The sequence below is a fragment of the Gordionus sp. m RMFG-2023 genome, chromosome 1 (assembly GCF_954871325.1).
Source record: "Gordionus sp. m RMFG-2023 chromosome 1, tfGorSpeb1-WG-v2, whole genome shotgun sequence".
Lineage (NCBI taxonomy): Eukaryota > Metazoa > Nematomorpha > Gordioida > Chordodea > Parachordodidae > Gordionus > Gordionus sp. m RMFG-2023.
In genome coordinates this window covers 55,386,726-55,399,901 of record NC_088775.1, presented here as the reverse complement: position 1 = coordinate 55,399,901, position 13,176 = coordinate 55,386,726, and the positions used below count along the sequence as shown (strand labels likewise).

Here is a 13,176-nt window from a genome sequence, read left to right as displayed (position 1 = left end):
GTATAAGTATATATATTCTGTAGAAACCGGATATTATAATTTTGAATCTAGGATTTCTATGCGTCATTTAGTTAGTTTATTTGATAATATAAATTACATCATAATAAATTTACATTTTAATTTTATGTTACATTTTAAAATAATAATAATAATCTTTAGATTTCTTGATCTCAAATATATATATATATATATAATGTCTTTAATATAATCAATCAGTAAAAATGTATCTTAAGAAAAATTCAATATCATCTTAACGCGTTAGTATTAACAAACAAAATATTAAAACAACTGAAAGTGGTAAAATAATAATAACATATCCTTTTGATAAATCCCGGATTAAAAACCCCTAGTAAAAAAACCACTAAATTTTTTTTCGAATTGGTATATTTTTATTTGGATTTAATAAGGTATAGACAAATTAATATTAGAAAAAAATATTATAAAAATATAATTTAATAAGCTAAATTTTTAGGCCCTAATTCATTACTTAAAGATTACTCATATACCCTCCATAAAAAAATGCTGATATTCAAATTGGTACTGGGGAAAATACTCCAGTAAAATAACCCATGTATTACTTACTTGCTTAAAAATTATTTGCTATAGCAATAAATACAATATCCATCCTTAAATACTATATTAAGTAGCTTTTGACAAAATTTTGCAATAAGATATGTTTATTTTATTGGTAAATCATTATTATGTATATGCAAATTTAATAATTTGGAATAATAATTATATGGGTTGACATCGAATATTGAAGGAAATCGCTTTTATAAAATCTGGAAGGCTTCGCACCCCATCACGGTTATCCTCGCAAAGTACTTTAACCGAATCTGGTTATTGTAACTCTACGATTTTGTTTTCGGTGTCCAACTACCTACACGCCATCGTTCAAGTTTACTTTCATCGGTAGCTACCTCGTATTTCATTTTTTTAATCAATACCCAGATTGATGGGTGTTTATTCCCAACCAGATTAAAAAACGATGATTCCGACCTTCGCATTGATTATTTGTGCGTTCTTCGTCGGATAAAGTTCCCTGAATCACTTTCTGGAAGAAATCGAAGCTCAATTCAATGTGTCTGGGATTGAGAATTGCTTGTGACCTCTCTTGATACTCCATTGATGTAATTTTTATCGAAATAATCAAGAATATCCTTACCATTGCTCGGAGTAACCGATCTCAGGAATGCCATTGCATTGTCCATATCACATAAAGGAACAAATGCTAAGCCCTCCATCATGCCACAAAAGAAGCTTGTTTCATCGGTTCTGTATTCGTTTTCCAGACCTAGCTTCTGAATTTTTCTATGGGTTCTTTGAGACAGAAATGGTAAAAGCATCCTCTGATTACGATGTGATCCCCTAATTGAAAAAATAAATATAAATAATAACATATTAATAATCATACCAATGATAGTTTTAACCGCGCTCATAACAGATTTTTCGAAATTATGGATCAGGAAATAAATCCCTTTCCTGACATTTAGTCATTATTATTTCGAATATTTTTTCGTAAGTATTTTGCGTTTTTTTGGAATACACAATAAACAGCGGTGATAAAAATAATGTTTATTGAAACTTTAATGACATATAATTATAGAAAATATTTGGAGGCATGGCAAAATTTCCATCCATAAAGCTGTCCTTTTGCTATTAAATTTAAGGATCCATCCGTTGCAAACATGATTATACGTTCTTCATGGGCCATTATCAAATAATAAAAAAATTTATGAGTTCTGGTTACCAAATTTGCCCAATCATCTATAATATTAAAATTTTTATGGAAATATAATTATATTTAAACTAATACCTTTAATAACTAAATCTTTCAAATTCTCAAGATTTGAAGGGTTGTGCTTTGCCCTATGATTGCTTAGAGTTCTTTTTATTGAATCTTCCGATAACATGTATGCATGAACGCTTTGATCTAATTTTACAACTTCCTCTGCATAAATTTGAAGAGGTTTTGCTAAAGCGTCTGCAAATCGTTTATTTTTGTTAACAATGGAATTCATTGCTAAAAGTCCATCAATATTTGATGGATGCAGGCTCGTACGCAGGAATTTGGTCTGGGGGGGGGGGAGGGGATAATAAAATTTTTTAAGAAATATTATTGTTATTTAAAAATATTAAATATAAATTTATTAGGACTAATAACTTTTCTAATACACATTTTAAATTAATGTGAATTATAAAAAATATATATATAAACTGGCATTGATAAACTATAAAATAAATGTGAATTAAAAATATAAAGTGAATATAACCACCATATGAATCACTTAATTGACCCAAAATTGAAATTTTAATTTTTTGAGCATTAAAAATATATATATATATAAAGTATAAAAAATTTAAATGTTAGAATTATAAATTAATACACAAATGTCTCTTAGGAATAATTGTATTTTATATTTTTTGAGCTAATTTTTCAATTATCTGATCCTTGCTTGGCGTTAAATGCCTATGAATATTCAAAAGATCCAAACCATTCAATCTACTTTCAGAAGTTATACTTCATAGGTATGTATTTCAGAGACTTGTAAGCCCGGCCCGCGGGCCGTACCGTATATTAATTTTTTCAAATATACCCGGGCCGGGACCGATTTTTTTTTTAAAAAACACCCGGGCTGGGCCTGAAAATTTTTTTAAAAAAATATCCGGGCCGGGCTGTATATTTTAAAACCAAATATTTAAATCGCCATTATTAGCTATAAAAATCAAAAATAAATATAATTTATTAAAAAAATTCGGGCCGAGCCTGAAAATTTTATTTTCAAAAAAGCCGGGCCGGGCCTGAAAATTTTTTTAAAAAAAAATCCCGGGTCGGGCCGAAGAAAATTTGGAAAAAAAAATCCGGGCCGTGTCCTGCAAATAGTATATCTGCAGGGCTCTGTTATTCTTCTTAAAAAGAGAATGTTCTCTCAGAGTTGCTAATAAATTTATAACCATTTTAATACATTGGGAATATAATCTAAAATGTGTTTGAAGTAATGCAAATCATTCATAGCATTTTTAGGGACTGTATCAATCATAGTTAATCTTTTAATCATAGTTCAGCTAATAAGGCATCATAAGATACTTTGACATCTTCATGATAAAAATCTAACAAATATTTATTTTTCTTCTATCACCATCTGAAAAAGGTTGGGAAGGCTTTTGTGGAAGTAATATCTGCAGATTGGTAAGTGCTGCATGATGAATTAAAAACCATTCATTTATTTGGGTTATAAATGTATCTAAGAGAGGGGCATTTGTTTTATAATACTCTTCTACTGATCCTATATTAATGTTTTGCTGCAAGTCGAGGGGGACAAATATTAAACACGTATAGCTCAGCTTTTGACTCAACAATAACATATAAAATTCTTCATCAACATTAGCTCTAATTTCCTTGAGTTCTAATAAAATTCTCTCCGCTATTCTCATCTTAATAGTCAATGTCATGTTTTTGAAAAGTATTACATAAAATAGTTATATAATTAAATAATACATTTTAATGAGAAAAAAAATTTGGAATAAGTATTGAATTCAATAATTTTCTTGCTTCTGAGGAAATATTTCTTTCAAGCCCTTGTGATATTTCAGTAATAGCATTAGGCTCTTCTTAACTTCACTGTTACTGCTTGATGGCGGATACTCCATCTCGTTGGACAAGCTTGCAATTTCTTTCTCCCTGTTGGACAAGGAGTTTCAGAGATAATTATAATTTGACTAGAAATTTAGATAAATATTACGCCATTAAAATTTGAAAATTATAGGTAAATATTACCCCAAGGAAAACTTGAAATCGAAATTAATTGATAAATAACTTAGTAGATGAATGTGATAAATAAATATAATTAATAGTGATCTGCATCGGGCCTAATTTTTCAAGCCCGGCCCGACCCAAATTTTTTTAAAAAAGTTTTGCCGGCCTGGCCCGAACCCGAAAATTTTTAAAAAATGTTTTGCCGGCCCGAACCCGAAATTTATTTTTAAAAATTTTACCGGCCCGGCCCGAATTTATTTTAAATGGAAATTAATTTTTATAATTATTCAAAATAAAAGACATATGTTATATGTCATTTAGTTTCAATAAATAAAATCAAATATTTTATTTTACATAAAAAATTCAATATAAAATTGAGAAATTTAGATATTTAAAAAAAAATTTCAAGGTCCAACCCGACCCGGCCCGAATTTTTTTAAAAAATATTAGGCCCGGTCCGAACCCGATTATTTTGATCTCTAAATTAAATATATATATGAGATAGGAATAAATATTAACAAATATAAATTAAATTATCAATGATATTTTTGAAAAATATAATCCGGCATCTGCATTTTTTGATCCCCCCCCACCGCTGTGTACGCGCCTGGATGGATGATTATGAGCTGTTTCAAGTACCGGGTCTTGATTTTCGAGTGTTGATGATAATATTGCTCAGCATTTAAAAGATGAATACTTTAAGCAGAGCCATCTTATCTTGTTAAGCATTTTTTATGGATGGTATATGAGTAACCTTCAAATACGACTTTTACAAGATGAATTAGATCCATTAATTTTTTTATAAAATACAAATTTTATGACTTAAATATTTTATTTGTAAATTATCAAATTAAAATTCAATAAAAATTTTTGATTACAATATAAGGAAAAAAAATTGTAAAAAGTCAAAATATTGTTTGAAAAAAAATAAAGAATTGAGAAAAGATATAGTAAGAAAAATAAAGTAGATAAAATCGCAAAAAGTTAGAAATAAAATAGGAATAATAAAAATTTAAGAAAAATTGACAAAAAAAATTTAAAAAATAACGATTTTCCTTTTTTGAATGGGATTTTCCTTTTTGATCGAACCTTTTCCTTTTATGATTGAAACTTTTCCTTTTTTTTATTTGGGACTTTTCATAGGGTTTTTTTCTGAGGGTTTTATTTCCATGGGATATTTTTTCTGGAGATTTTTTTTTCATGGAGGTTTTTCCGGAGTTTTTTTTTCTATTACCCCTTTGGATAAACAAAAATTTAAAATATTAAACAATTTAAGTTTATAAAAATAGAAATCATCTCTATTTAACAATAATAAGAAAATAAAATCAATCATCATAACATTTATATAAAATGAAATACTTCTAAATCTGATATGCTACCATTTTAAAATTAAATATATTCGATAGGTAGTATTCTAAAATAAAAAATAAGCCAGCTTTTATTTTTGGGGTGCAATATTAAATGCGTTATTAATGGGATGAAATATTCTATTTATTGTCATAATTATAATATTAAATATCATACTTAAAAAGTTTTTTTTAAAATAATCGTTAAGAGTTATAGCAACAAAATTATCATCTTGATTCAAAAATGTATATAATTTAAAGATATCAACAGTGTTGTTGCCTTTTTCATTAATTTTAGCTTTAGCGCGCTAATTTTTTAGTGGTAACTCGCTAATAATTTAGAAAATAACAAAGTAGCTTTTTAATTTGATTTTGAAATTTGTATTTAAAAATCTGCACTATAAATCTGTTTTCAAATAAATTTAAAATATCGAGATTGATAGTGAAGATAATTTTGGTTTAGATCAACAAAAGTAATTTCCCTGGAGAATGATAATAATATGGAATTTCGTTTTCCTAAATTCGCAATATTTTAAAACACAAGGTAAATTTCGTTTAACATGTACCGGAAGGTTTTATCATCAAACAAGACTAGTAGCTTCGACTTAAGGAATTAAAAATAATATATCAAACAAATTTAATATCAACGTAGCCTAATCCTTGATCTTTAAAATAAAATTTGAATTGAAGCTGAATCTATAATATTTTGAGATAGATGAGTTTATGTGAAATTTGATTTTCTGGCCCATCCTAACATGGTATGTTCAACTAACCATAAGATATTATTCAAGAATTTTATTATAATTACAAATAATTAATATTAACATCCAATTTTATCATCAGGCACATCTATTTAATGATAATGTTTTATAAATTATTATCTTAATTATCTGGATGTTAAACATGCTTAAAATTAACCACTCATCTATTTATAAATTTTATCAAAACATGCTAACTTATGTCCTTTCACATTTTGACCAATTTTGAGAGAAATTGGCTCAATGGATTAAATATTAAAGAGTGGTGGCCTTGCTAGTCAAAAAATGGTCATTTATCTTATTTTTCCCCCTACATATTTTTATTCTAACTTTACTGTTTTAATTTTGGACTGACCCTATACAGATCAAAAACACCCCTACTATTATGATTTTTTTGTAATAAATAATAATACTATTGAAAATCCTCTAGACTCATTTTTTTAAATCTAAAAATACTCATTTTTGATTATTTTTCTTATATGCTAGTGTTAATTAAAATAATAAGTACAATTATGATATAATAATTAAATAATTTATGGAGTTTATAACCCAAAGAATTCTTTATTCTGTAGCAGGTAGAAATAGGTGAAGTCTTTTTTGTCGTTTCTCTCAATTTTTGAATCAAATGAAAAGATTTGATCCGCAATTTTTTATGATAATTCGTTGCAAACAACGTTTATCCCTGAATATTTTCACCTTTGGACGCCCTTTGAAGCCAATGCGAGAGATTACGGGATCAATTAATTTATTAATATTATTTCTGATCGTTTCTCTACTTGGGTGGAGTTTGGTTATTGCTGAATTATTCATTCCCTCTTCATTTAAATCAAGAATTTTCCCCTACGTAATTAGAGCAATTGGAATTCCACGGGCATTTAAATTAAAATTCAAAAATAAGTGTAAAAAACTAAAGTTTAGCCTTATTTTGTGGATGTTCACAAGCAATCGATTTTACCTCCACACTAGCATTAGTTATGACCATTTAAACAATGACTAGAATACGAAATCCAAAATAGGCGTTTTTTTTTAAATTAAAGTAATTTTCTATAAATTACCCTTTGAAACTACCCTTAAATAAATACCATATTAAAATCATTTGGATCAAAATATAACTAGATACCAAATTTTTCGTGCAAAAATTAGTAAAAGTGGCAAAATGTAAAACTGACCTTATTTTTGAATTTGGGTAGATTTGTGTTTTGGAATTATTAAATATTGACACTTAAGTTTGTTATTTTTTCAAATAGTTTGAGTATCATCTGGGTGAAATAATCGCATATCGAATAATATAATATTGATTTAAATGAGAAATCAATAAGATGCCTCTTGACTGTTCCAGCAGCTTCAAGTTCTCGGTTTTAATTTACTGGAGAGGGTTGAGCATCGCATCTCAACAAATTCCTTTCATAAAATAAAAATAATTTGATACGGATATATTTAGTTTATTTTTAAAAATGGGGGTATACTATTTTAATAAAATTTGGACCTTGTTTAGTGTTATATGTTATCCAAAAGCGTGCATTGAGTTTCATCAAATAAAATTATCTGTTTGGTGTTATACTATTTTAATAAAAGTTGTGTTATATGTTATCCCAAAGCGTTATTTGAGTTTCATCATATGGGGTAGATATCAAATGGCTATAATTAAAATTATTTTACACCCTAGCCCAGATCCTCTTGAATATAATCATTGCCAAATCATGTATACAGTAAAACATGTCAAATTTGAGCATATTACATCTTAAATAACTTGATCAATTTGAGCACACTTTGTCCACCCAGAACAAAAAATCATTATAAGTGACCATTTTTTTATAATAATTTTAGCACAAACCGACTAATTTTAACTATTTATTCAAATATTATTTTTTTTAGGAGAAAGAAAACAAGATACGCAAGCAATTCAACGATGTAGTTCGAATTCAGGAGAAGCAATACAAAATCCTCAAGGCTCAAATTATCAAAAACGTCTCCTCCAAAATTCAATTCACCAATCAAAATAACTCCGAAAATAACCTTTCGCTTACTTCGTTACCTTTAGATCTTGGCGATAAAAATAATTCCAATAACCCAAAAGATTTGGTCAAACATTTGAAGGAGGAAAAGGGCAGGAAACTAGTTTTGATAAATCGAGATTACGAGAAAACTATAGCAGATATGTTGCAAAAACAAACAGTAAAGAAACCAAATATTTTTAAAATCTAGGATAATTGGGAAAATAATCTCCAGAAAAAAATCCCTGGAAAGAACTCTAATTTTTTTTACATGAACAAAAAGATAATTTAAAATGAATAATTTTAAATCTAAGTATAAGCCAGGCGCGTAACCAATCGCAAATTTGACTGTTTTCATAAATATCATTTTAAGCTAATAAAAATTTTACCCTCCACCCCCCCCCCCCCCCAATCAAAATTTTACAAATTTTTGAATATCAATTTTCCAACATAACACTTATTTTTTATAAATAAATTTTATTAAAATTTACTTTCCTTGTGAGTACATTAACATTATTCAAAAATAATAATAAAATGGAAAAATTTTAAGTTCAAAGAGATTGAAATCAAATGGTAATTTATTTTATTATTATTTAAATCCAAAATTATTAGTAAGTTAGAATTAATAAGTAATTTTAATATTAATTATTAATAAATATCTATAATTTTTTAAATATTTTATTTTTACTTCGATTTTGTAGAACAGAAGAAATATAAATACAAAAGTAAAAGTTAAATAAGGCTGAGCATGAAAAAAAGTAATGTATCATAGAAGCGATATCATTATTGAATTCAATTGATCAATCAGAGTTTATCATTGCTGCTAGTTGCATCAATAAATTATTTTCCTATAGCTCACTACTTTGTAGAAATTTACAAAAACCAAATTTAGATTTGGTTCAGGTTATTGATTAGGCGGAAAATATATATGAACAGGTAGATACAATAAGAATGAATGTAGATGAATATTTTCATAATATTTATATAGACGTTGAATCGAAGGCTAAATTTTATGATATAACACTAATTAAACCTCGTCTAGCACCTGGGCAATTATTGAGATGTAAAATAAATATTGGCTCAACTGAAGAATATTATAAAATATCCACTTTTATCCCATTCTTAGATACTTTTTTATCTCAAATAAAAGTACGGTTTTTAGATAAAAAACAAGTCTTTAACAATCTTCAAGTTTTAATACCCAAAGATCCATCTTCGTTTTCTAATGCCACTATTGGCAAAATTAAATATTTAGGAAAATTTTATTCCTATGATATTGATACTGAAATAAATTTAATCAGTGAATTCGAATTGTGATAAATATTTAATACGTTTAGCTATTTTACCTGAGCATGCTATTGATGCGTTTAATCGGTGTAAAGAAACCTTGGCTCAAATTCCTAATATTTTGAAGTTGGTTTATATCCTACCATGTTTGCCTATTATAACATGTACGAATGAAAGGAATTTCCAACTTAAGAAGGTTGAAAACATATTTATGAAGTACTAATTCCGAATCTCGGCTAAATGGGTTAGCTCTGTTAAATATCCACAGAGATTTGGTTCCAAAGACAAACAAAATTCTTGATGAATTGGCAACATTCCCACGAAAATTAAAAATCGCATTATAATTATAGTATTTAATAAAAAAATTTGTATAATATTGTATTTGATAAGAAGTTTAAAAAAACTTGTTTTTTTAATTATTTTCTAGTCAATATTTTATAGTGTTGTTAAACGCCTCGTTTTGAGCCGATTTTTAAAAACGGCTAACTCAGTTATTTATCCAGAAAAATATAATGCAAGCCTGAAAATTTTGTTCATAGAAGGAGCAAAGGTCTAGACATATAGTATCGAAATTTCGAAATTTAGTTAATATTTTTCTGGTGAAAATATTGAGTTAGCCGTTTTTAAAAATCAGCTCAAAACGAGCCGTTTAACAACATTAATATTTTATACAACTACTATTAGTATTTTAAATAAAAAAAATTATATTATACTTATATTGTATTTAAGCTGAGGCTAGTTTTTAAAGCAAATTTTATAAAAAAATGACATTAAACTTTATTTCAACTTTACATTTAAAAAACTTTATTAAATATAATATACCTAACTAAAAATAATAAAAAATAGGCTTGAAATATCCATTAGCACGAATTAGTAAATAATAGTTACAAATAGAAATATAATTATTATTAAATTATGAATAATTAAATGGAATAGCTAAAATATAAGACCCGGCCGAAGGCCGGGGGATAGCTGGTAAAGGGGGTTTGGGGGCGAAGCCCCCCAAAAATTCCCCCCCCCCCCCATAAGAAAATCCTGGATTAAAAACGGCCCGAACCCAGATTTGGGTGAATATTTCCCAAGTATTTTCATACACCTTTTATTTTATTAGGTAAATGCAAAATGCATCCACATTATGATTAGATTAAATTTTGTAATAAGAAGTTTTATTTTACTAGGGTCTATTCCTATATCACCTTTCAAGTTTTTTTATAGAATTAGTCTACACATACTAAAAAAAAATTCTATATTATATTTCTTTTCATTTTATTTTGTTCGTACATCCGGTGATATTGGCTTTAACTTTATGATTTCTTTCGTTTATCAATCACTTCTAAACAACTTTGTTTCCGATATAGTTTTCTAGACTTTTTATCGTATACCTAAACTAAGATTTTTATTTTTATAGTAACTATCTTTAAACTTTTTGATATATTTATATTACATATGTTATTTTTTTTGATTATCCCAGATATCTCTAAAATTCTATGGCCATGTTATCGAACTTATAAAATTGTTGGCTGTACTATGGAACTGTGTATATTCCCATTTAATTTGTGGGAAATTCTTTTATCAAAAATCATTTTTTTAAGATTCTTAAGTAAATAAATTTCTCAAATTATATCGTGGATCTTTCTCTAAAATTTTACCATCAACCCAAATTGGTGTATTCCGAAGCAAATATTTTAGTTTCCTCGACTCAATGAGAGGCTTCTTTTTCTTTTTTTAAAAAATCCATTGTTTTTTCACCATTTTATATGTTTTTTTAATATGCATTTTATTTTTTAAAATAAATAAAAGTTTAAAAATTTTAAAAAAAAATACTCCTGAAAATTTTTCCATCACAACCATCTTTGATTCATTTTATTTTTCAATTGTGCTACTGCTTTGTGAAGTGAAACCTAACAGTTGCGTCACTAGCCTACACCAATCTCGGGTGGCTCAACTTTTAAAAAAATACAGAATATTTTTTTTTAGAAAATACCTTTTTTAGGAAATATTTTTTTAAATTTCTTTATTATGGACTTTATTTTAAGAAAATTTTTGAAAATTACCTTCTTTTTGTAGTTTTTAAAAATTTTATAGAGGTCTTAATTTTCAGCAATTCTCTCCCTAGTGACGCTACTGGAATCGCAGCTATCAATTACCGGTAGAGGCCATTCACTTATATCAATGTAAACTGTTGTCTCAACCTATTACCATATATTCTTTTTTTTCCTTGTTTTGATTTTTAACTAATGCTGTAAACATTTTCAGAAAAATCTAACGCTATTCAACGTTTACCTTCAAAAAAGGGAACGCGTTCACGTTCGTTCAAAACTTTCCGAATTAATTATTTTTTTAAATTTTATTTAATATTTAATATTATATAATAAATACCATATATTTTTTTTGACACAATATATTAGTCATGTTTAAAAAAAGTTTTAAGTCAATAAAAATATTTTTCTTATTAATTTTTAACATATATAATTAATATTTTTTATTTTCAAATGAATAAAAATAATAAGATTTTCTTTAACGAACGTAAAAAACAAACACGGTCGTCAAAAAAAGAAACGCGTTCACGTTCAAAGTTCTTCAAAAGTAAAAGGAACGTGGCTCATCATTTTTTTCAAAATACCGAACTTCGTACAACACTATTTTTAACTCATGATGTTCTAAAATATTTATCCAATTCGGCAATTATCTCCAAATATCATATTTTATGGGGTTGATCGTGAATATGTCTGTGATAGAACATCTATTACTGTTATGTAAAGTAGTGGATTGAAAACCGACCCTTGATAAAATCCCTCTGCTATTGAACTGATAATGTGTCATTTATACTTTAGATCATTGTAGTCTTATGCATGTTAATATATTTTTCAGGTATATTTATACTGCTTAAAGCCCACCTAATGAGTCCTTTGCTTCTTCCCCTGTACTTTTCACACATTTGTCTATGCATCAGTCGTTGATCTTCTAGGCATAAAGCCAAGCAAGTCTTTCCTATTCGACTGCCATTTGACCCTTTTTCTATTATTTTCTCATAGAGTTTTATACAGTGTGACATAAATTAAGCCTCTAATGTTTTGACAATTATGTGTATCACCTTTATTTTTGAAGATATTAATTAAATAGCTTCATCTTTGAGGAATCACTTTCCAGTATTTTATTGAAGAATTTATGAGGAAATATATTCCTTCATCTTTTAGTTCTTTAAGACTTTCTATTGGAAAATAATCACAGCCTCTTTCCTTATCATCTTTCATGCATTTGAGGCCATATATTATTTCTTGCTATTATTGGTTGATGGCATCTTGATATGGTTAGTATTAATCTAGATGTAATATGTAGGGATTAAGTTGATATTCATTATCTATTTTCCCTTTAATATTAATTTTCTTTATTTTTGATTGTTTTTTAGAGTTCCATTTATATGAATTATTTCAATGTTTAAATTTTATTTTGCCACTCTTTTTTATGCAGTTGCTCATATATGCCAGGTTTTAACCCTAGCCGCCACCTTTGTAGTCATTCTCTCGGAATTTCTATATATTTAAATGTCTTCTATGCTTTGGGATTTATATCTTACTTTATCACTAATTTTTTGTTTGATTCACGTGGACGAGGAAGACTGGCAGTATTTATTAATATTAGAGTTCAGTCATGCGAAGAATCGATTGTTTTAATATTTGCCTTTATTGTGAGGGCATCTGTGATTTTAATTTCATTTATTTGATCCGGGGTTCTGGTAGCTTGTTTTGAAAGGGTTTATTTGTAAGGCGAAATCCATGACTAGTAACTTGTACTGTGAAGCATTGTCTTCACCTGGGATGACTTTGCAGTTTATTACACCTTTTTTTATATGAGTTCGTGTACTGCTCTTATATATTAAACGTTTATTCCTTTTCTTGAAAGGTGTTGGCAAAGTTAAGGTAAAAGGCGCAAATCTCAATACATGCTCTCCTCCATCATTTAATTTTCCATATTTAAAACTACCCAGGTATCTTTTGTACCCTTCTACTGCCATTCCCACAGGCGCATTTAAG

General features: G+C 27.5%; 1 protein-coding gene across 3 annotated transcripts in view; it reads left to right on the top strand.

The window, feature by feature from the left end:
- LOC135922552 (serine/threonine-protein kinase TAO3-like) overlaps nt 1-13,176 on the top strand; it is a 228,180-nt gene that overhangs the window by 129,151 nt on the left and 85,853 nt on the right. For all 3 annotated transcript variants that reach the window (XM_065456943.1, XM_065456944.1, XM_065456945.1), the window contains one exon: nt 7,737-8,036. In XM_065456943.1, the coding sequence (XP_065313015.1) occupies nt 7,737-8,036 (300 nt within the window). The remainder of the gene's footprint in view (nt 1-7,736; nt 8,037-13,176) is intronic.